The sequence below is a fragment of the Podarcis gaigeae genome (genome assembly GCF_964106915.1).
Source record: "Podarcis gaigeae genome assembly, chromosome: 1".
NCBI classification, from domain to species: domain Eukaryota; kingdom Metazoa; phylum Chordata; class Lepidosauria; order Squamata; family Lacertidae; genus Podarcis; species Podarcis gaigeae.
The window spans coordinates 116,389,983-116,414,734 of NC_139678.1; the positions used below are offsets into that span (position 1 = coordinate 116,389,983).

Here is a 24,752-nt window from a genome sequence, read left to right on the forward strand (position 1 = left end):
GGAAACGAATCGAGAGTTGCACAAGGCTTAGCACATTTACTCAGAAGCAAGTCCTATTGATTTCAATAGGGGTCATTTCCCCAGGGTTTAGGACTGAAGCCTTTGTAAACTCTGAGGTCCTCTTGCTGTGCTTCCCCAAACTTGGGTCTCCAGCTGTTGTGGGACTACATCACCCCTAGCTAGCAGGACCAGTGGTCAGGGATGATGGGAACTGCAGTAAAAAAGAAGAAGAAGCTGGAGAGACCCAATTTTGGGAACACCGGCTGATGCAGGTTCCATTCCAGGCAGGCAGGCAAAACCCCTGAGGAGCCAGGCGCAAGAGTCGGGAGCAGGAAGCAGCGGCAGGGAAGCGATGAGAGTCTTTGAGCCACGTCCAGAGGCGGGAATCTCCATCTCCTTTTGCGTCTTTCCAGGTCTGGCATCCCGGAACCCGGAAGTAAGAGGCGGCATCGGCGTCGCCACCTTTCCCTGCCCCCTCCCGCCCCCACCCCTCGCGAGACCCGCCCTTCCTTCCTTCCTCCCTCCCTCCCTCGCGCAGGTATACTCAGGCAACCCAGTCCTTCAACACGTACGCACGCGGGCGCGCACGCACACCCCCCACCCCTCCTGCGTCCCTCCGCTTCCCCTGCGTGACCTTTGCCCTCGGGCCGAGTCCCCGCCCAATAGGGAAGCTGGCAGTCCCGCCTGTTCCGCCGGCTGGCTGAGTCGGGCGATAGGCAGCGTGTCGGCACGCGCGAGGGGTCTTCTCGCGGTGGGGGAGAGCGCGAGCGAGAGTCCCAACCGTCCCTCCCTCCCCCCTCACAGACAACGGTGAAGACGCTCAGCTGGGCCCGCGCGGCTTTCGTGAGGGAGGCGGGGTGGGGTGTCCGCGTTTCATTCTTCGCCGCGTGCCTCTCAGGCGGCGGCTCGGAGGAGGAGGAGGCCCAGCTCGGCTTTTCCCGCCTCAGTTGTTGCGGCGGCAGCGGCTGCCACGCGGGCCAGGCCGGCTGGAAAGAGAGAGAGAGGCCTGCTGCTGCCGTCGGTGCGTTGCGTGGCTGGGAAGCGACCCTCTGAGGCTGCGTCGGGCTCCGCTTGCCCACCGCCACCTGCCAGCCCGCTGTGGTTTGGGGGCCGTGGCCGAGGTGGGGTGGGCTGGGCCGCATGCCTTACTGGTTGTTGTGACGGGGTGGGGAGGAAAGCGAAGGTGCTCCCCTTGCCCTGTTCGTGAGGCGGCGGGGTGGCTTAAGGTAAATGGGTCGCCCGCTGTTTTCGGCCGCCCGAGGCCGTGAGGTAGGGCAGCCGGTAAGCCGAGCCCTTTCTCCGCGTGCGCGCAGGCGCGGTGCTGGCAGAGAAGCGGGCGGTGTTGGCTCGCTCGGCTCCGGGGTTTTGCTGTAGGATCCTGCTCTCCTCGCGAGCCGCCAAGTTGTGCTTCTCGCCCGGCCGGTGTGCTGCTCCCTCCGCTCAGCCCTCCCGCCAGCTCGTTTGACTGCCCGGGGAAGCCTCTGCGGCTGCCACTCGGAGCCGAGCACGTCAGGTGGAGCCGTAGCGGGTGCTGAATTTCAATCCGTCCTTTGGGATCCGAGCCGGTTATTTTTAGCACGGCATTTCTAGGGACTTTGCAGAAGCTGCAGCAGCAGTAGCCCAGTCCAGCTGGCTTGGGATTTGTGGTGCCATGCGCAGCCCTGTTGTGCCTGGCTGGTGGCTGGCCCTTGGGCGTCCCAGAGGATATTCTCCTTGCCTTGCTGTTATGTGTAGATGCCATGGCTCCCAAAAAGGTATTGGGCATGTTTTAGAAAGCTGACATGTTCGCCTCGGTTTATGTATCAGAACGCATGTTGCATTGGGAGTCCTGGAGGTAAGTAAGGGAGTTTGGGATTTAAGTGGCTTCTGTTTTTCATTTCAGATGCCCCCCAAAAAGGGAGGTGATGGACTCAAGCCACATCCAATCGTTGGAAGATTCGGGACAACCTTGAAAATTGGCATTGTTGGCTTGCCAAATGTTGGGTAGGTGATTCAAGGGGGATAAACTTTGCTTAGTCATCCTAAAGATAGTAGGCCCTCCTGAATAAATTAGTGTTATGCTGCAGTATGAACACTGTGAAATATTGGTTGAGATTAGCATTTATGCTTATAAGTTCATGCTTATGTTTTACTTAAATTAGATCATTTTTGAACAAAAGGTGTTTTGAGTTGCTGTTTGAAAAAAGACATATTTTACTGAACTGGGCTTAATGAATAGATTGATAGATAACTGATAAGAAATGAAATTATTTTAATGAATGGAAATAACTTTATAAATAATTGAATTTTCTCTACAAACATTTTAAACTTAATTATCCAACAGTTGATTTTTTTGTGATGTTATTTTGCCTGTAAATTATCTGGAAAGGAGTAGTTATTTTTATTGGAAATATCTGTAAAAGAACACAAATCTTTGTTTCATATAGGCACTTTTCGTTAGACCAGCTTCCTTGGATTGTTTAAAGATGTGAGGAAGTTTAAAAATTTACTATTAAAAGCAATGCTGCACTGAAAGCACATTAGCTGACAGCTTCTAACCTATTTATGGCTGATACATGCAGAATAATAATAATAATAATAATAATAATAATAATAATAATTTACTATTTATACCCCCCCATCTGACTGTATAGATACAGCGGGTGGAGAGATGAAGGTAAAGAACCTTGTCAGACTGTCAACTTTTTTTCTGTTTAGTTAGGTATTTAAACTCTACTTGATAAAGGTAATTATACTATGCAGAAAGAAGGGGCACAGTTTATATAGAAACTTTCTTTTGGGGTCTGTCTCTTTCAGTATTTAGTTCCAACAGTGTACTAGATGTTCTGAAGAATTGGTGCTGTGGCCTCTCTCTAGAGCTTGTGAAGTCTGAGTCAAGAACTGACAGATACATATTGGGGAATAGTAGTGGAGAGAGGTGTAGCAATAGTAATATAGGAATATATGTTGGTGTGGTTCACAAACAGAAAGGAGACCTGTTTTGGAAATGGAGCAGTATAGCTGAAACTGTGGGAATAGTACTGGAAGGTGGAGACAGCATTTAAAGTTGTTTGTAAATAGAATTATGATGGGTTAAGATGCAAGAGACACAGAGATACATAAGAATTTTGCCACTGATTTCTGTGATAAGAGATGCTGTCATGAGATATTGATGAAATAGTGGTCACAAATTGTATTGCGGGTACATTATTGCACTTCAGGTCTTCAAATAAGTGCTTTGAGTTAGAAACCAATGTAACCTAAAACACACTCATCTTTGGTAGAAGAAGTTTTTGCTGATCTGCCAGTTTTGTTAAGAGTAAATAGGCTGGCTTCGCTTTTACCTAAGCTTCTTTCAGATTATGCCATAGATGCCATAATGATGCATTAGACCAAAATGTTGGAATTGTTTTAGCAAAAGCAACTTTTTTTAAAAAAAAAATTCATCTTGAATAACTGTTTCCCAGAAAGAAAGAAAACTTGGAAGAGGCCCTATAACTGGGAAGTTACAGTGACAGATGGGTATTGGTTTCATGTTTGTGGGCTTCTCAGAAGCATGTGATGGATTGCTGAGGGAAGCAGGATGCTGGACTAAATGGAGCTTCTGTATGATTGAATAGGGCACTTGTGATAACCAAAGCCTGAACATGAGCTGTCCAAATCTAGAAAGTCATTACAGTGGGTAAGAATTTGAAATGTAACTTTAAAGAATTGCAACTTCGGAGGGATTCCAGTGGAAACCTGGAAAGACTTAGATATTTCCCATGCTGTCTGTGCAAAAATAATGCAAAGGTATAGGCGGCATTAAAAATATAAAATATAAAAGGACACGCCCAGCATCCAACACAAATGTACACTATTTAATGTTGCACATGTGGTATTATTGGGAAGCTGATCTCAAATGTTGCAACATTTTCTTTTTTAAAGGAAATCTACCTTTTTCAACGTATTAACCAAGAGTCAAGCTGCAGCAGAGAACTTTCCTTTCTGCACTATTGATCCAAATGAGAGCAGAGTACCTGTACCAGATGAAAGATTTGATTTCCTTTGCCAGTACCACAAGCCTCCAAGGTTAGTACCACACATGTTATCAGTTGGTTGTTTCTACATAAAGAAATAAGCTTCCCAATAAGCATTATTTTCACAAAATCCATTTCTAAGTATTTAAGTGTTTTGAAGTTGTGTTGTTTGGTTTTTTAAAAAAGGATTGCTTTTGAACAAGAATCTAGTGAGAGGACCTCATAGTTTGAAAATGGGAATTCTTCAGGCAACTTGAAATAATCTTGCAAGCAAGGCAACATGCCTGAACTTTCTTATTAGTCTGCTTGTTCATACATGTGAAAGCCATTGTGGCACATGAACATCTGAAAAGAGTGGGGAAAGGACTGTGTTTCCACCTACAAAATTCTCCTTACCTGGATATTATTCGTATTTACCACATACAAGTGGCTGCTTAGATGTCTGCCTTTAAAGCAGATCACATAAAAAGCTTCACTATTGCCTATTTTTTTCATACCCTCATATCTAAGGCAGAGTGAACAGTGAACCAAGAAATTAAAACCACAATTTGTTCCTTTAGTTTTAAACACTAAAACTAAATTCTTTCCAACTTCTAATTGCATTTGCCCCTGATATTTGGAGCATCAATTCCCACTACTTTCCCACTTCTGTTATATGAGCTGATGGGCCTTCTGGGATCAAACAAACTTCTCTCCCATGGAACTAATTCTTGTAGAGTCCTCTGCTTGTGACATATCTCCTTCTATCACCATTCTGTATAGTGTAGCATTATTTTCTGGGCTCTCTTTGGTGTTGACTGTAGAGAACTTAAGCCATTATCCTTAGGATGCTTTGCAGGGGGAAGTTCTTCTGCAGTTGGTGGGACTTGCTTCTGAGTAAACAGGTTTCACAATTGTATTGTTTAAAAAAGCTATGTTGAGCTCCTGGCTCTTTTAATCTGATAGTCTGTTAAATCATTTTTGTTAGTAAAAAGTTAGTTTGTTGTATATTCCAAGCTTTAATGGAGTTAAGGCATGCTAACGTGAATACAATGTCTGTAAAGATTTAGTAAATATCCTATTTTTCCAAAGGACGTTCTTTTAGTTGAAGATCATTAGTAAAGAACAAGAAATTCCAGTTTTTATAATCATACATAGATAACTTTTTTTGGTGTCTAAACATTTTGATGTGTTTTCAGTTTTTGTTTTGGTTGTGGGTAAGAATGCATTCCAAAGTTTATACAAGAATATACAGTATGTGAAGTATTGTCTGATGTCTCCTTTGTGAACTAAGACTCTTTAACATAAGTGTGGGGAATGTCAGGCCTGGGAGTCAAATTTGGCTCTTCAATACTCTCTATCTGGCTCTTGGGAGGCCTCACTGGCTCTGCTGTGTGTCTTCCTTGAGTGCTTGTGCTGTGCTGTGTATTTGAATTGTGATAATGTGTCTTGCTTGTCTGCATGATGTGATATGTTTGGAAATTGTCTGCATGGTATGATGTGTTTGGAAATTATTATTTTTTAAATTTTTTATTATTAAATTTTATTGAGTACAAAAAAGAAAAAATATACAAGTAACCAACTACAAAAAGATAAAGAAAAGTACATGTGTTTGGAAATTATTTGTTTTAGGTGTATGGCCCTAAAATATTAAACAAACAATAAAAAACCCAAATCTGATCTACTGTACAAAGACAAGAGTTCACCCCCCCTTTTTTTGTGTCTCTGGTCCCGCCCACTGTTAAGGCATGATAGCTCAGTTGGTAGAGTATGAGACTCTTAAATCTCTGGGTTGTGGATTCGAGCCCCATATTGGGCAAAAGCTTCCTGCTTTGCAGGGTTGAACTACATGACCCTGGTGGTCCCTTTCAGTTCTACAGTTCTATGATTCTGTGAGGCACTGTGGCTCCTGCCTGAAAAACATTTCCCGCCCTAATACTTAAGTCATGAGCTAAAGTTTCTGACTTTAAATAACCATTTAGGTATTACCTTGAAGATTTCATGATCATGCTATTAAGCACAGGAGCTTAACATACTCAAAATGCCCCTTTCTTCAGGAGGAATTTTCTATCCTTTAAGTTGTCCCACCCTAAAGGCAAACTAAATCATAACTATTTATGATTTAAGTTAATACTTAGCAAAATGGAATTAGAAATATAATTCAGATTTTTATTAACCTGTAAGTACTTGGGTTATTGCTATTGTGTTGCAAAACATGTTAGATATAGTGCATAGTTTAGCTATGTCAGCAATATTAAATATTTATATGAACTACTTATCTTGTACTTTTCTTTAGGAAATGAATGTTTGCCAAATAGAAGTCTGATTAAAATCAATTCTATATATAAAGTGCTGGTTTTAAGCTTTAAAGCAAGGGTTGCTAACCTGAGGCCATCCAGATCTTGTTGCCATGCTGAGTGGGGGCTGTAGTCCAGTTACATCTGGAGGACCACAGGTTATGCACTCTTGCTTTAAAGCTTTAAATGGCGTGGAGCAAGGTTACCTGAAATAATTGGTTTTTCCTATATATACCTATTTGAAGCTTAACATCTTCCTCAGAAACCCTTGTCTAAGTGCCATCCAAGATGAGGCAGGTAATCACCAGGGAGAGACCTCTTTGGTAGTAGCCCAATTATGGAAAGTTTTCTCATACAGGTTTGCTTGATGGCACCTTTGTAGTCTTTTTGGAACTGGAGGAAGAGTTTAAAAACCACACACAACAACTTAACATATTATTATCTGATTATCTTATATTTAAAATCTTAATTGTGCTTTTAGTTTAAAATCATTTTTAATGTATTATAAGTTTTTGTTTGGTAAGTTGGCCAGGCAACCTATGTTAGGGAGCGGCTCTTTAAGTTCCATTAGAATAAGATTTATCCTTGCTGGTGGAAGGCAGTAGGAAGTTTCAAAGACTGGGAAGGCCTTTTTAGGGTGGCTTACATAGAAAGGATAATTCCAATATAATACAATCAAAGTTAAAAAATGATTAAAACATTTCAAAAGCCAGCACACACCCATCTAAAACAAAATATCAAGCAAACTATTAGTTTGAAACTAGCAATAATATAAAACCCTAAAATGATTAGCACAAAGTAGCTCAGAATAAATAGGTTTTAAAAGCTTGTTCAATAGCCAGCATCAAAGGGGTTAAACATATGTACCTTGGGAGGGATTTGTAATCTAGGAGTCATATACTCCCTATAAGTGGCTTTTTTAAAATAAAGGCCTTACCACCACCTCTTTAGGCCCAGTGGAAAATTTCCCTCTTCTTGAGAGGCATTGGCCACTTCCATTATTTTAGTAGCTGCTGCAAATAATAATAATAGTTATTATTATTATTTATTTCTTATATCTTATTTGCCAGGAAGGACAAGGGTTGAATGTCCACTAGTGGCCAGAATTGTGGAAACCTTTTTGAAAATATATATTTCTGAGCTTTGACACCAGTCATTTTTAGAATAGTGCCATAAAATTATCTATCATTAGAAATATAATTTAATGCATAATATAATGCAATAAACTGTTGAATTATCTTTATTCTAGTGAAAGTTATAGCCAAATAAAATAAGTTATGCACAGAAAACCATGATAAAGGGTATCTCATAACTTCTCACCATTTCTGTTAGTACTTAGTGTGGAAACCTTTTGCTGCAGTTACAGCCCTACAATGGCATCCCATTGAGTGAACCAAAGATTTTAGTTCATCAGGTGTTATAACGTGTAACCAAGATTGTATGATTGCTTCTATCAATTGTGCTCTATTCCTTGCTTGCTTCTGACTGACAGGTTTCTTTAATCGGCTCTACAGATTTTCTTTTGGATTCAGGTCAGGGCTACTATATCACTTTCTAGGTGACTAGTCTACTCTTTTCACTCTGTTTGTCATTGGTCAATTTTTAGTTAAAGAAATCACCTTCATAAGGCAGTTGTGCTTTCTTTTTCTGATTATTGGACTATAACATTTAATAGAATAAAGATAATTTGACATAGTTTCTTGCATTATATTCTGCATTAAAATTTCTTTCTAATGATACAAAAATTTTATAGTATTATTATAAAAAAGATGGATGTTATGAGCCATCAGACCTTAGAAATGCAACTTTTTCTAAAGGTTTCCACAATTTTGGCCACAAGTATGCATGTGGTAGGTCTCAATTCTTAAAGAGTCCTTTCCACAACTTCAGGATCTGCAAATTGAAAAGTCTACAACAGCAAATATTGAAGTTACAAGGGGTGTATGTTTTCTTTATTACTAGTTTCAGCTGTTCACTTAAAACTGCATGTAGGTGTTCAGAGTACAGGGTGGGTGGCTAATTTGTGGCCCTCCGGGTATTTCTGGACTCCAGCTTGGATCAGCCCTAGCTGGCATGATCAGTAACCAGGGATGATGGAGGATATAGATGGAGGATATATAGGACTATATGATGTATAGGGAAGTTTTTAATGGTTGGTGTTTTTCTGTGGTTTTGTATGTGTTGTAAGCAGCCCAGAGTGGCTCGTGAAACCCAGCCAGTTGGGTGGGGTATAAATAATAAAATTGTTATTATTAGTCCATCAACAACGGGAGGGTCACATGTTCCCCAGCCCAGCATAGATTTTTCTGGGTGTGTGTGCTCTGAAGATACTTGCAGATATGTGGTAATATTGAACTATGTTTCTAATTACAAAAATCTTAAATTATCTTTCAGCAAAATTCCAGCCTTTCTGAATGTAGTGGATATTGCTGGCCTTGTGAAAGGAGCCCATGCTGGACAGGGACTAGGAAATGCCTTTTTGTCACACATTAGCGCCTGTGATGGAATCTTTCATCTACTGCGTATGTAAACTTTTGAAATTTTTTTATATTATTTAAGGATGTGGCTTGCCTAAGAACTGGGGCCTCAAAAGACAAGCTACTCAAGCCATATTAAATGTGCATCTGCTATGATTAAGTCATAACAATATGATAACCTTACTCCACCGTGGTATTCTGAGGAGAACACAGTACAGTGGTACCTCAGGTTACATACGTTTCAGGTTACATAGGCTTCAGGTTACATAACGCTTCAGGTTACAGACTCGGCTAACCCAGAAATAGTATCTTGGGTTAAGAACTTTGCTTCAGGATGAGAACAGAAATCGTGCTCTGGCGGCACGGCAGCAGCAGGAGGCCCCATTAGCTAAATTGGTGCTTCAGGTTAAGAACAGTTTCAGGTTAAAAACGGACCTCCGGAACGAATTAAGTACTTAAGCTGAGGTACCACTGTAGAGGCTTCTGCTGAAGAAAGGGGTGGGTGAAACTCATTTTTTGGCTGTTTTCCCCTTGAAAACCCTCTCCCCAGCCATTTCCTACACTATTCTATAGGGTCCCCAGTCCACCCAAGCAGATTTTAGGGGCTCAGGAGGATATAGGTAGAAGAGAGTATCAGCAAAAATAACCCATCCTCTAGCAGCTGAAATGTCTTGTTAGTGGAGTTTCAGTGCTGAAAAATATGGACCCAATCTTGTGTTTCCATTGTAATGCGTGGCTTTGCCCAAATATACTTAGCATTTAGTATATGATGAAGAATAATTTATTTCAGAGATACTGAATTGTATTTTTCATAACATTTCAAAATGCTGAGCAAGGTAACAGTATTTATTTAAGATGTGAAGGAAATAAGCAGCTATCTTATCTTTAAAAGATATTTGAAGGCAGCCCTGTTTAGGGAAGTTTTTAATATTTAATGCTGTATTGTTTTTAACACTCGATTGGAACCCGCCCAGAGGGGCTGGGGAAACTCAGCCAGATGGGCGGGGTATAAATAATAAATTATTATTATTATTATTATTTATTATTATTTATTAAGGTATAGGACCAGGGAAATATTATTTAACCATAAAGAATAAATTTTTCATCCAGTCTAAATACTTTGAGGCAAAATGTTTATGTCCCAGTGAAAATATCCATTTGATGTTCAAAAGTCAAATCCATTTAGAATAAGTAGCAGCGGCACCGAACTTGGGCCCCAGATTCTTGGTGCCCACCGTTCGTGACATGACGTCATGACATCATGTGCCCTGTGGCCTCAGGACCTATCACTGGAAGTCAGATCCCGAGGTCTCACAAGGCTTCGGACATGACTTGTGGGTGCGCGGGCCGCCAGGGCCCCCTAGAGATGCTGCCACTGATAAGTATTGGACTTAAGTTATATTTAGGATAATTTCCCACTGCTATGGATTTGTAGTAGTTTTTGCTTCTTCATTTTGGAAAAGCACTACTGCCAGAACATTTCTAGTGTAAATATATGCAGATTGAATTTGGTTTTGGTTAGAGGAAGTTGCCATTCCCCAAGAGTGGCAAAAACATATTGGTGAATCAAATTTCATTAGGATAATTGTGGTTTGAATGCATTGAGGATCAGAGGCTAGTTCTACTGTAAGGTAAATCTGTAAATAAATCAATCTATTGATATTGATTATTGGAATTTGGTCTGCTAAGTCAGTTAATATTAAATTACTGAATAGTGCTAGATTGAGTATTCAGCAAATGATATTTCCCATGGGAATAAAAGTTGATATTGTTCTGCTACACAAAGTAAACTTAACAACATACATAGCGAAAAATAATTTTCTTCAAGATCAATACACTGTAAAGCAATGGAAAGATAAAATTACTGTCAAGTCTACTCAGCTCTTGTAGTCCTACTTCAGACCTATTTTTAAACAGTTATCTGCTGTTACAAGCAATGCTGAGGTGTAACTTCAGATATGAAATGGTGGTTACTTTATATCTTATTTTCTCCATGGGAGCCAATGAGACAATATTGGTCTCTTATCCTTTACTGTGGTACCTCTGGTTACAAACACTTCAGGTTACAAACGCTTCAGGTTACAAGCTCCGCTAACCTGGAAGTAGCTGCTCCTGGTTGCGAACTTTGCCCCAGGATGTGAACGGAAATTGTGCACCGGAGGCTCCTTTAGCAAAAGCGCGCCTCAGGATAAGAACGGTTTCAGCTTATGAATGGACCTCCGGAACAAATTAAGTTCATAACCAGAGGTAGCACTGTATTGCATTCTGGTTCTTCCATGAAGTCAGAATGAAGTAGGGGTGTGTGTGTGTGTGTTTCTTTAAACACAACTGAGGGCAACTTGTTTAGTTTGTAAAGGTTTTTTATTTTTTATATAAACTCTGCTCAGTTTCAAGATACATCCAGGAATATGTTTGCACTTCCAACTTAAAAAAATATGTTTTGTAAGACTTGTTTGTTTTACCTCCTGCAAGCTGAGTTTTTGTATAATGTGGTTGCTAGATGGTGACAGCTTACCTAGATGTCTTCTTTGTGGTTAACACACTGTTGTAACAAATCACAATTAGTTGAATGCTACGTATACATTTTTGCTTGAACTTTTGGCAAGTTTTCTTACTTAATATGTATATCAGTATTGCAATTTGCCAATACATGCTGTTTGAACTCAGAAAATATGCTTTCATGAACGTGTCACAGCAAAAATAAGCAATGTGCTCTGCATTAAAGGTGATTTGAAAATGCAAAGTTTTGTGAGAGAGATTGGTTGGTTTGACAGTCACTTCAGGAAAAAGCTTCTACAATGACTAAAAGTTTGGGGTGTGCACTGGATTTTCAGTAATCCTGAAACTAAAGTGGGCCACTTCAGATGGATTTGGGGCTTATCCAAGCCGAAGAGGAATCTTTCTTAAGCTCTTTAAACTGAAGAGGGGATCTCCAAAGCGTTTTTGAGATTTCTATGTTAAACTCTGCAGACACAGTGTCTGCAAAACCTGAAACTTTTCTCTCCCAAGCTTGTCATGCGAGGAAAACACTGTCAGGAAGCTCTTTTGTGTCCGACACATCTTGCTTCTTACCAGAGAAAACCAGGATTTAACCAGGTCTCTCCAATAACATTGCTTTAGGGTAGGGAAGTTGAAATAATGTAACATTTTTCTTGTCTGTTCTGTGGTCATTTGCTAGTTCTGCCTAGTGGTGCTTGGTTGGAAAATGCCAAAATATTCAAGTCCTGCCTTTGTGTAGCATGTCCACAAATCCTCTCATGTCAAGCCAGCTTGGCATTTAGTTTTTGTGACTTTGGATGGCACTTCATCAAAATGCAAGCCCGAAGCTTTTCATTTTATGCATCAGAACTCCTTAGCCCTTACACCTAGCCTTCTTAAAATTTGCAGGTTATTTTCCCAGGAGCACATATTCATAAGAAAGTTGTTGCCCGCAAAACTAGAGGGAGGGCAGCAAATCCCTTTAAGTTCACCCATGCCAACAAAGTCAACTTTAAAGGTGCCTGGCACAAAAACTGCCATATACCAATTTGTAATTTGGCAGATTTCTTACTTAGGGACATCTCTGTCATGTATGCTATTTTATACAAGTTGCTCATAGAAGAATAGGGGAGCGTAAGTGAATCCTTTTAAAAATCACTCCCCAACTGTAAAGGCTAGCCTTTCAGGAAAGTCACTGCAATTTTCCTTCTGAAAATTTGGCAGGTCTCAACCTCTCAGAAGTGACAAACAATCCTGCAAATTTAATCCATTTCTGCTCCCCCCGCTCCCCCAAATCATAGACAGTTCCTTTAAAAAATAAATTCTAAAGGTGACCAGCCACCAACCCTCTGGACCTATTTGTCTGTAATTTTGCAGACTTTATTTAGTCAAGTGGGGCAACTTTGCATGAAAATTTCATCCAGTTCTGTCGAAAGGGACTTGGATGTAGCATCTGCAACATCTTCCTTTTTTTTCAAACTCTGTATTCCCCAGGCACATTGTATTTTTATGTTCTCAAAGTAGAAATCATCCCTGCTGATAGATATTGCTGGAAGCTGCTTGCAGCAGAGGAGAGACGTATGATGATATCACTTAGCCACACTCCATTGCACCACCATTTTAGTGAACAAAGCAAGAGCCACATCTCATCCCCTCAGCATGTGTGGCTTTCCTTTGCCAATTATAGTAGTACTGTTTGTGCAGCTCTATTTACGCTGTGACACTTTAGCACATCTCTGAAAACTTGTAACTTTAGGTGTCACATGCATTTTGAGATGAATTTAAAATCGCAGAAGTGACAACGTATAATGCTTCATTCAGGTAGGATATATTTTTAATCATTAATGCAGGGGTGTCTAATCTCTGGCCTGAGGCCTCTGAAACATATTTATCTTCCCTCCACCCCAAGAAAAAGAAGGCACAGTATTGGGCATGAAGAGAGGTAAATTTGGGTTCTGTGTGGTGCATGTGCAGGAGTGTGGGGTGCCCACATCTACGTTTAGCCATACTTACCCTTAGAAGGCTGGCAAAGAGTGAGCGCTATCTTAACGACTCTTGATTTAAGGACTGTAAATCTTCCATTATACATGCCTAGACACTGTTCTGAAACTGTCATTATTAGTTAAAATCTTCTATCTCCTTTTTAGCTTCTGAAGGCTTAGACTTGGCCAATACCTTGCCTTCAGACAGCTTTTGATTGATACAGACCAATACCTATTCAGTAGATTACATAGATAACAATGGCAGGGACTGAAATGGATGCAGGGGGTATGCTGTACAAGCACTGGAACCTTTCAGTTTCGCCTTATGCTATCCATAAAGCTTCTCCTGAAGGTTGCGGAGCTTCTAGAATGAGATTTAATGTGGTATAATGGGATTTCTGGAAATGAAAATGAGCAACTCCTCCCCTCCTCTGTGTGTGTGTAAATAGTAGTGGCTGGTTCAGCAGCATGGGCAGGGCAAGCATTGCTCACTTGGCTTCCCATTGCTGGCAGGAGTGTCATATTGGCTCTGCTTTTGCTTCCACACTGCATTAAAGTACTCCTTGCTGCGCCCCTCCTTTTCTCGCTCTTGGTAACTAGCAGCAGAGAGGAGAGGGTTTGTTGCGGTTGTTTCTGGTTGTTCACATCACTTTTAAGATTAGCATGATGTCTCTGCATGGCCCATGTGTCTTAAAGATTTGTGGCCAAGGAATGTTGCAACTTTTACATTACAGTGTAACACGCGATTTAGTTTTGCATCTTACATGGTTCTGTTTGTTTGGGGGGCGGGGATGCTTGACTTGAAAGATTGTGTCACTGTGAGTATTTTGAATCTACCATTGCAACAGGCTTGTTTTTGGCGAGTCATAGGTGAAGGCTAAGGGTGGCCTGTTTTAGTATTTTGTAGCTTGTCGCGGTCTTGAGTAACTTCACAAAATGTGAACTTGTATACTGCTGTGTGATTTTAAATTGTGTACTCTGTTTTTAAAGTGGTTAAAACTGCTAGAATGTGTGATCTACAGCACATGGCCGACGTTCGTGCTTCATTGTTTCAGAGTTGCAGATTCTAGAGATTCTGAGGACAGATATCTACATAGTCCAGGCTTCCTCAAACTCGGCCCTCCAGATATTTTGAGTCTACAATTCCCATCATCCCTGACCACTGGTCCTGCTAGCTAGGGATCATGGGAGTTGTAGACCAGAAACATCTGGAGGACTGAGTTTGAGGAAGCCTGGCATAGCCTGTGTTGATTAGTTTAGTGTTACAGAATTCCTTACCTTTCCCTTCCACTTCCTGTCTGAATTTTCATCACAGTTGCTATTCTAACAGTTCATGCAAACAGCCTAGTGGGCACCCTGTGGATTTTGGCTAAAAGACAGAAGAAGGCATAAAGAGGACCAAACAACTTGGAGGGAAATGTTCTGGGGTGGGAGTGGTATCCCGAGCATGTAATTTCTCACAATTCAAAATAGGAGTTTATGTCTCATTTTGTGTTTGGTTTTCAGCAACATGAGATTAAAATGTTGTTCCTATATGATGGTTTCTCCTTTCATCAGCACTTTTGCATTTAGATGTGGTAGCGATGTGAGTTTTTGGGAAGAAATTGAATTTATCCTTCCCCTTCCCCGTATAACCTTCTTATGCAAATCAGTAGTTTGCACCAGAATATTTTCAGTTTGCATTGGGGAAAAATTCTGACAAACATTGTACCCACCCATACACCACAAGTATATGATCTGAAGTATTTGAAAGGAGGGGGGGAGGAATTAAAGCACATCTGATGTGCCTTTATGTATAATTTTTAATTTGAATATTTGTAAGAAAACAAAGACAATAGCATGTTCTTAACTTAAATTGTTTAAAAGTGAGAGTTGGAATCCAAAGGTACACACTAATACATTTCAACAACTCAAAGAACTGTTCATGATATGCTGACTTACATATTTCCTAGGCATAATCCCTTGAAAAACATTAATAGCTTTGAAACTGTTGTGCTTGCCCAGTACTGTAGTTACAGCTGGCATCTATTAATTGTTACCAATGAACTTAGGGAATTGAATGTTGTTAGTGGAAAAAGAAGGCATGGGAAAGTTTTCTGTACATTCTTGAAAGTTAACTTAAAATATTGCAGTTCTTGGTGAAGAGAAGACTTCATGCAGCTACACTCTTGTTTTACTTTAAAATGCAAGTGAGATTTATTTTAGAAGCTTATATTCTGCTACTTTTCAAAAAAAAAATTGGAAGTGGCATTTAACAATAAAATATGCATACAGTTTGCACTTTAGTCATAAATCTTGTCAAATTGAGTGTACCGCACTATATTCTTTGTTTGAATTTGATGATATCACTCTGTTCTAGCCTAGCTTAGCCTAGCTTTTGGACCAAGATTGTTCTAAGCACCTCTGATCTTTTTACACAGCAGATAAATCATAAAAAGCCCATATGTCTGAAGGACAACCATCTCTGGCAATAAAGTAGTGACAAGTGGCATACTATTTATAGACAGCATTTGCTAAGTTTCCCAGCAGGGACTTATATATCTGACATTGTAGTCCAGAAACAAGAGAGCTGCCTGCTAAGCAACAATGACAGTTTTTCTTACTATTCCAAACAGTATATCAAGATAATATACTGTACCAAGAAGGTTGAAGAGTAATGTGTTGCCTTGCAAAGCTTACTATACTTTTTATGGCTTCTTTTGGAGTGAGTTTTAACTTTTTAATCCAAGCTCCTTGAAACTGAAATGATAAGTGTGTAATTAAAACAACAATCTGGTGAAACAGTCCCAAGAAAGACCAGGGGGAAGCTCATCATTCTGCTTCTTATCCACCAAGGATCCAATTTTTTTGGATAAAGGGTAGCATATAAATTTAATAAAAACAAAACATTAAAAATGCCCTGTTCTGTCAGGGTAGTGTGCATCCCACCCTGTTATAATTGAAAGTACAGGGGGCAACCATTTTGTTCGAGGGTTCCGTTCCTGGCCTCCACACACATTGGTGTAGGAAGCCAACCTCACGGTTCCATCTTCTGGGTCCAAAAGGACCTGCATGTCAGCGGCCGCACGTCAATTGGACATGCACAAAAAGGTCACCCCACCTGTACTGTAAGGAAAGTACTAATTCTTCAAGAGTCCACATTCTCCCAAAGTCCCACTGAATCATAGTCTGGCTTTGCACAAAATGTGAACCAGGTCATTCTCTGCTTGCATTTCTTTTGCCATAGTTTGTGTTCCTTTTTGTTCTCATTTGGACCAGATTGTCATTTTCTGAAGGAAGCCTTCGTGCCTTAGCTTCTGACATTCAACTTGTTAACCATGCTAGAAGTTTCATGACCTTGGTAGTGAGTATTCTGATCTGTGGTATATGTTCTAGCTGAGCTTCTATTATTGTGGACTTTAATTATCATCCTAAGCATTTTGGGGAGATTTGACCCTCTTGACTTTCCTTTCAACTTCCCTTTTACCAATCCCCTCATTTTAAAGAAATTTTCTCTTTTGAAGTGAAATCTGACTGTACTAGCCTTTGTGAGCAATTACTCACGTATATGTTAAATTTGAAAGCACTATGGTCACTGTTTCTAACTGCCCACAGCGCTTTTATATTGCACCAGGCCCTGGGCACCACTTAAGTCCAGGGTTGCCTCCCCTTTGGATCAACTCCATGACCAACTGTTCTTGAGCACAGTCATATAGGGTATCTAGAAATTTTATCTTAGTTGTGACTGGAGCAAGCATTTATCCTTTTTTTGTTTGGGCAGTTGAAGTCATCCATTACTACAACGTTTCCTCCTTTGATGCTTTTTTGAATTCATTATCTCAAGACCACTCTAGGCATCTTGGTCATGGGGATGGTAATACACCCTCTTTCCTAAGCTACTCTTGGGACTTGGTGTGCCACTTGCATCTATTCTGTGGTGAAATCTACCCCTTTTGGGATTTTCAGCTCCTTGAACACTATGTCCTCTTTGATGGTGCAGAGTAGCATTGTCTCCAGCATGCCATTCCCTGCCCTTCCTATAGACTTTGTACCCAGAGATAATTGTGCCCCACTGATTCTCTCCTGGTTTTATTATAATGCCTAGGAGAATACCTTCTACTAAAGTGCTCACTCACATTGAATAGTCATGATACCATATGATTTTTATTTACTTTATTGCACTAGATTTTAGCTTCATACATTTTATATTTCAGCATTAGGTAGCTAATACTTGCATATTCCAGCTCTAAGCTTGATTTTAAATGTCAGTGCTATTGTACTGGTTTCATTTAAATAATTTTGCTTTACTTTGTAAGTCTATCAAACTAACATGTTGAGTGTTTGGCTGTTGGAGACTTTGTAGGTGATCTAATAAATCATTTTGTAAAAATGCTGCTCTGAATGGGTTAAAACAGTTCTTTTCAGTGTTTCTTTTTACAAGCCACCTGTTGCCTTCGATGCATAAGTGTATAAATTTGAACAAAGTGCTCATCACTTGTCAGCCATCAGTGGCAGCATAAAAATTACTTGTGGTGCTTGCTTTGCAAGAAGTTCTTTTGTGTTTGTGACACCAGCTTTGTTTTATACAATTAAAGTATTACACGCTAGAATAATCTAAATTGCAGCCACTAAACGGTGATGTAGTTCTTTTTTTTCATAGAGCTGAATTTGTTTACTGATTGTATGCAGCTATTGACTACTGCTTTAACATGACAGGTCCCTTGGAGAAGTGCTTTTCCCCCTGCTAGTATGGAAAGCTTTTCATGCTCATTAAAAAGTTCATTTATTTATGATTAGTCTTTTATTCCCTATATTTTTTTAAAATAGCAAACTAAGAGCATTTTTAAGTGATTTTGAGATCTATAATAAAATGAAGTAATTTATACTTCAAGGGAGATTGTATAATGTTTTACAACATGGTTAGCAGTTACAGTGTATAACATTGGAACTGTGCTAGTCCCTTAAGGGCAATTGGGCTCATGTACCAGGTGCAGCTCTATGCTAAGTGACTCTGTCTGCTGTACCTCCAAACTTTGCAATTCTTTATATATATATGGGGATGTGTGGGGGTGTACACCTATCTATATTGAAAATCCTCCCATCCAAAACATGTAAAGAAAAACATTGTCTACAGCTTGGCTCTTGGAATCAAATGCATTTGCAACAACAAAGATAAATATCAAAAAAGGATCGTTGGACTTAAAGAGCACCTTCTACATATCCACATGTAATTGATTGCAACACATGTAATTGATCCACTGGGCTTCCATTGTGTCTAGAGAAAACCTCCTCCATCAAAATGAGGTGTCAGTAAACAAAGAATGTTTCCCATTTGTGGTAGCTTTCCATATATCTTCCATTGTCTGGCAATCAGAGAAAGATACCCCTGGTTAGCAAATTCTGAATGTCATGCTAAAGCTGTCAACAAGCCTCCTGGTAACAGCATTTTGCCAGCCTCCAACTGAATACATGCAGACTATCAGTGAGAGCTTTATTGAATCCACTTAACAACATTCCTGGATCTCATCTTTGTAACACTAAATACTGTATCACCTGTTTGCATCTCATGGAAACCGCTACTTTCAAAAGCACCAGGACAGGTAGGACATACTACATCAAGCAGAATATCACTTGCAGGTCCTGCAGTATAATCTCTATTGAGTGCAAAAAAAAAGAAGAAGATGTCATATCCAGTACATAGGTAAAACTACAACTGACTTATGCACACGTGTTAGAAACCACAAATCTGCAATTTTGACAAAAAATCGAGCAATCAGTTGTTAAAACATTTCAGTTCTGAGAAACACAGACTGTCAGGCATATCAGTAACTGCTATAAAGGTGCTAAAAGATCCAACAATTTTGGTTAAGAGGCAGAACGTCAGACTGGGGCCATGTGGTGCCAATGTGTCCAGTGTGTACATGCAGGAAGATAATACTAGTATCACTTAGCATCAGCAAGTGAAGCCCGTTTGAGCATTCCATCTTCATCACAGCAGCTGATGAAGGTGGAAGCCAAAATGTTTTGCCACATAATTTTTAAAAATACATACAGCTTGGAAGAATCTTTTCTGACTTGCCAGAATAATCTGAAATTGAACTGGTTTCTCCAGAGAACATTTCTTTAGAAAGCAGAAATATAGAGGAAAACCCAAGATCAGCATTCAAAAATCCCCATTGTTCTAGGTACATTTTGTGACAGGGAATTTCCTTAGCGTGAGCAGTTTCTGAGCTCTGAGTACTGCACCTAAGATATCAGATTAAAACTGCAGAGTGGAAGGAAAGGAGGACCTTTTTCTGCCTCCCAACTTCCAGCTACTCTCTGAAAACTGGAGAAGATACCCTCTTAAGAATATTAGGGGTGTGGGGAGGGGACGGACTAGACCATGTGAAAAATGAACACAATATTTTAGCTGCAGTTCATTCATTTTTAGCTTTGAATAAAAAAGTGCACCTAGACATTCCGTTGTTGCGCCCATAACCTAGGTTTAAGGTGCCATTTAGCTTCTAGCTTTCATATCTGTTTCGAACACTGCCCAAGAGTTTCTCAAGTGAAAGCATTCAACAATGGAGAAGCAATGTAGCTCAGTGGTACACATCTGCCTTGCATATCAAGGTCTGAGGCTTCATCCTCACCATCTCCAAGTATAGCTAGGAGACACCCCTATCTGAAACCTTGGAGATCTGCTACCAGTTAGTGTAGACCGTACTGAGCTCAATGGAACAATGGTCTGACTCAACATAAGGTGGATTCCTACATTCTTATGTCCCCAAGCATGAAATTGAATGATCAGGATCTTCTACAAGTTTGTTCTGGTATCTTTTTAATGACATTCAGTCAAATAAGAAGCAAAGAACAACTTTTTTGTAGGGGAAGTGGAGAATCTAGGCCAGTTTTTCCCCAATTTGATGCCCTCCAGAAGTTTTGGAGTACAGCTCCCATCATCCCTGATCATTGGCAGTGCTGACTGGAGCTGATGGGAGTTGAAGTCCACAGCATTTGGATGACACCAAGTTGAGGAAGGCTGACCTTGGCTAAAAGCAAGCCTCCAGTTGCCCTATACTAGCATAAGATTTCGAGGCTTTATATGTGAGTCCTGAGAATCATTGCAGGTTGCAGAAGGTCCTTGTGTGAGTAAGCATTTGTGTATTTCGGAATCCAAAGCTCTACAAAACAAGGTTGGTTCTGTCCTCCCCCAGTGTGCGGAATATGACATGTATCAATTCAGTTGCTAACATATGTCCCTCTTGCAGGCCAATCTTCTGCGTGGGGGATTATGTAGCATGCTTGGAAGTTACCAACTTATTGAATTGTTTCTGGATTTGCTTTATGGCATAGGCATATCCAGCAGGTTTCTTGGTAGTGGAAGTAGGAAGTAGGTATTCTGGCTTTCTTTGTCGTGGAAGTCGGAAAGGGAAACCAGCGCCCTCTTGCATTGATGTTTTTCATCTGCCCCATAATTTGCTGGAGATGATCAGCAACAGTGTCTAGGAAGAGAATTGCCAAGATGCTACAAAACTCCAAACAGCAGAAATTGAATCTTCCAGTGATGGTTAGCATAACTGGTGACGATGGTCAGGAGCAGTGTAGGGCAGTGCCATTAGTCCCACATAATCAAAGGCAATAGTTGAAGCTGGGAAGTGGAAGGCATTGCACACTAAATCTGGTTCTAAAACTGCTGTTTAGTAAATTAACCCATTAAGCCGCCCAGGAGCTACTAGGGTGGCACTGGCTGCCAGAAAGGCGGTGGGAGTGGAAGACTACATTTTACCTTTGTATTTTAAAACTACAATAGCTTTGAGTGTTAATGGAACAGAATTGCTATCTTCAAGCAAATTATTGTTGATTTTTAAAGAAACCTTTTAAAGTATTGCTGTTAGGCTTCTTTAAGGCTATTGTTACAAACTGAAAGTATAGTGTAAGTACATTTAGTAAGGTAAAGGTACACCTTCAAACTGAATTGACCTGACAACCCCCACAGTGATTTTGTTCACTAAAGCGCTACAGGATTTCAGTGATTAGACCCTAAAAGGAGCATGCAAACAAGGTTACTACCTGTTTTGATTGTTTTCTAAATGACAACCTGAAACTAGTTGGAAGCTTTAAGCACATGTGAGTACAATTTCCTATAGTTTCTCCCTATTTTTGCGGTGTGCTTAGTGTGATGTTACAGTGGTAAAAGTGTCATCTACGGTACTTGTAGAAGTAAAACCGGCGGATGCTGGCAAATGTGGTGGAAGAAGAAAAAGTTTGTATAAATATATAGAACTGCTAGCTTCAGTGTACATTTGTGTGCTATTTGTGTGGGGCAGCAACGTATGTCTCAGAATTATGAGAACAATGAATTATGCGAACAATTGCAAGTTCATTAATTTTGCAATTGAGATTGAAGATACATCGGCAGAGAGTGGCTTTGAGATTTTTTAAAACTAAGACCTTAAAATATTTTATTTAAGAAAGTAGCTTCCAAAAAGTAAGCAAGAATGGAAAACGTAAACAACCTTGTTACATACATTGTATTGGCCTCCTTGTTTTGTTTTGTTTTGTTTGTTCAAATATTCTTCACCACTGCCAAATAAGGAGAATCTGATTTTCCTATTAAAAAAACATGTACAGTCATCAATATTTTTAGAGAAATTATTTTGATATTTCCATGTATTAACTTTTCTGCTACTTTACATGGAGTGAAATGGAGCATGTATATAAGAGTAAGGCACTGTGAGTGTTGCTGCTGGTAGCAAAGGGGCTGGTGATGTTTTACCCCAGAAATTATACCCTAGCAGCACATTGTCTGGTTCTTCCATAGTTTCTTATACAATAGGCAGTTCAGAGATCAACAGTACATTCCTAACTATGTCTACTCAGAAGTAAGTCCTACTGAATTAATTGGAGCTTACTTCCAGGTAAGAGGATTTAGGGTTGCAGCCCGTCTCAATTCCCTAACAGGTAGATTTTCCATAAGCGAAATTCTGTCCATTTGTAAATTGAAAATATCCATATATTTTATAACATCATTGGCCTTCTGCTAAGTGAAGCTTTTTATACTATTAATTAACTAGTGAATATTGTTTTCATTATTCTTCCATTACTGTATGTTTTGAAATAATTGTAATAGCTTTCTGGATTGTTGACGGTGTCTTAGCACATCAGTGAGATTTAGGTTGTTGCAGAAGAGGTAAACAAAAAAATGGTACCTTCTCCTGGGTTTCCTAATAGGTGACTATTAGGTAATAGTTACAGGTGACTAATAGGTAAGAGTTACAGACTGTCTGCAATACAGTGGTGCCTCGCTAGACGAAAAGAATTTGTTCCGCGATTCTCTTCATCTAGCAGTTTTTTCGTCTTGCGAAGCAAGCCCATTGACAGCTTAGCGGATTAGTGCTAGAGCTGTCAAGCGGCTTCCAACGATCAGCTGTTAAGCAGCTTATCAGCGGAACAGCTGATAAGCGGCTTAGCGGCTTAGGAAAAGGGCAAAAAAAGCAAAAAAAAACCCCGCCGGGGGATGCAAGATTTTTTCGTCTTGTGAAGCAACCCCATAGGGAAATTCGTTTTGCGAAGCGTCTCCAAAACGGAAAACCCTTTCGTCTAGCGGGTTTTTCGTCTTGCGAGGCGTTCGTCTTGCAGGGCACCACTGTATTGGAGTGCCCCTGTAAAGTTGTGGCCTATTGAACACAGTTCTGTTTGTGCTCTTGACCTTTTGGTTCATCCTATTCTGTTTGATGGGATGCGGGTGGCCCTGTGGGTTAAACCACAGAGCCTAGGACTTGCCGATCAGAAGGTTGGTGGTTTGAATCCCCGCGACGGGGTGAGCTCCCGTTGCTGGGTCCCTGCTTCTGCCAACCTAGCAGTTCAAAAGCACATCAAAGTGCAAGAAGATAAATAGGTACCGCTCCGGCGGGAAAGTAAATGGCATTTCCACGCGCTTCTCTGGTTCGCCAGAAGTGGCTTAGTCATGCTGGCCAGGTGACCCGGAAGCTGTACACCGGCTCCCTCAGCCAATAAAACAAGATGAGTGCCGCAACCCCAGAGTCGGTCACGACTGGACCTAATGGTCAGGATTCCCTTTACCTTTATTCTGCTTCATATTTTAAGCAAAAATGGATTTCTATATACAGTATAAAACAAAAGGGAATAAGGTGTGCTGACTGTGTTCATACATCATGTTAAACCATAGTTAATGTTTAACTATTGTTAATATGAATGGGAAGTGTATTGGTGCATGCTTCTCAAAAGTCATTGCTTCATTTCTTCTCTGCTCCTAGCCATGCCAGGAGCAACAAACCACATCACATATGTCATCTGATCCTGGGCTTATGGTTTTAAACTCCAAAACAAATCAAGAGCAGTAAGCAAAGAATGAACACTGCTTATAATTCCCACAATTGTGCCCATGATACAAAAGTATTTGTATGTCACAGTAACTACATGTGGTTTTAAAGGGAATTTCCACATCAAGGATCTATAATAGGCTACCTCTGGAACTTCATATGAAAATTCTATATTAAAAATAAGATCATTTTTGCCATATATAACACAGCCTGGCTCACATAGAAAATATAGCATCAAAGTGAGTCTAGGGCCTGGTTCAGACTGTCATTCCAGCCTTCATAAATATGGCTTATTTGCCTGGTTCATTAACTGACAAGCATTAAGCCAGAGTTGCTCATTATGGAAATAATTGTGAACGCGGGCTTAGTGCCATCTTAGATCTTGGTTCAGAAGCTGGTGCACAGTGAGAAGAGAGATGGGGAGTTGCAAGAGAGCCATGCTTGGCTTAGGTGGTCACACCCAACTTCACAAACCATGGCATGACCCATGTGGTTAAACTACTTTAGCTTCCCTTTAGACCAGGGGTCTGCAACCTTTAAGACAAAAAGAGCCACTTGGACCCATTTCCGAAGAAGAAAAAAAACTGGGAGCCGCAAAACCATTGCGACATTTAAAACAAATATATCTCCAGAGCCGCGATCTGACAGCGGGTGGGAAGGTGACGTCGGGACAGTGCGTGACTAACGCACGCACCGCCCCCATGCGACATCACAGCCAGTACAGCGCCCGTCACAGTGGGGAGTGTCAGGGCGCACAATGCGCCTCCTCCCCTCGCTAGTATCCGCCCCGGAGCCGCGGCAAAGGTGTAAAAGAGCCACATGCGGCTCCGGAGCCGCGGGTTGCAGACCCCTGCTTTAGACTTATTAAATCTGAGTAAGATAAACAAACTGTGGCTTATGAAGCCTTGAATGGTTGTTTGAACCAGCCTAAATCTGTTTGCAGTGCAGATTAATATGGGTTTTAGACACAGAAGCAGATCAAATGCATATTAGTCCAAACATAAGCTAATAATTAGAAACCAATTTCATTTTATTGGCAGTTACTGGTTAAACCTCTTTTTGGTCTTATTCAGGCTGGGTAATTAAATTTTATAGTTTATTGTTGAATTTGTTTTTAAAAAATATTAGGACTTGAATCTCTCTAAATTTGTCCTTAGTATATTTTACTAAGATTTAAACATTTAAAAATTTAAAACTATTTTTTTATTAAGCAGTAAATGCAGATTTCTAAATA

General features: G+C 40.4%; 1 protein-coding gene across 6 annotated transcripts in view; it reads left to right on the forward strand.

The window, feature by feature from the left end:
* The first annotated feature begins 560 nt into the window (after positions 1-560).
* OLA1 (Obg like ATPase 1) overlaps positions 561-24,752 on the forward strand; it is a 93,101-nt gene continuing 68,909 nt past the window's right edge. Inside the window, exons 1-4 of one of the 6 annotated variants that reach the window (XM_083712336.1) lie at positions 561-810; positions 1,883-1,983; positions 3,907-4,050; positions 8,669-8,796. In XM_083712336.1, coding sequence (XP_083568462.1) covers positions 1,883-1,983; positions 3,907-4,050; positions 8,669-8,796 — 373 coding nt within the window. In that variant the 5' untranslated portion in view covers positions 561-810. Of the gene's footprint in view, positions 811-1,587; positions 1,755-1,882; positions 1,984-3,906; positions 4,051-8,668; positions 8,797-24,752 lie in introns of those variants that run through there. The other 5 variants (XM_083712335.1, XM_083712337.1, XM_083712339.1 and 2 more) reach the window with 5 other exon arrangements.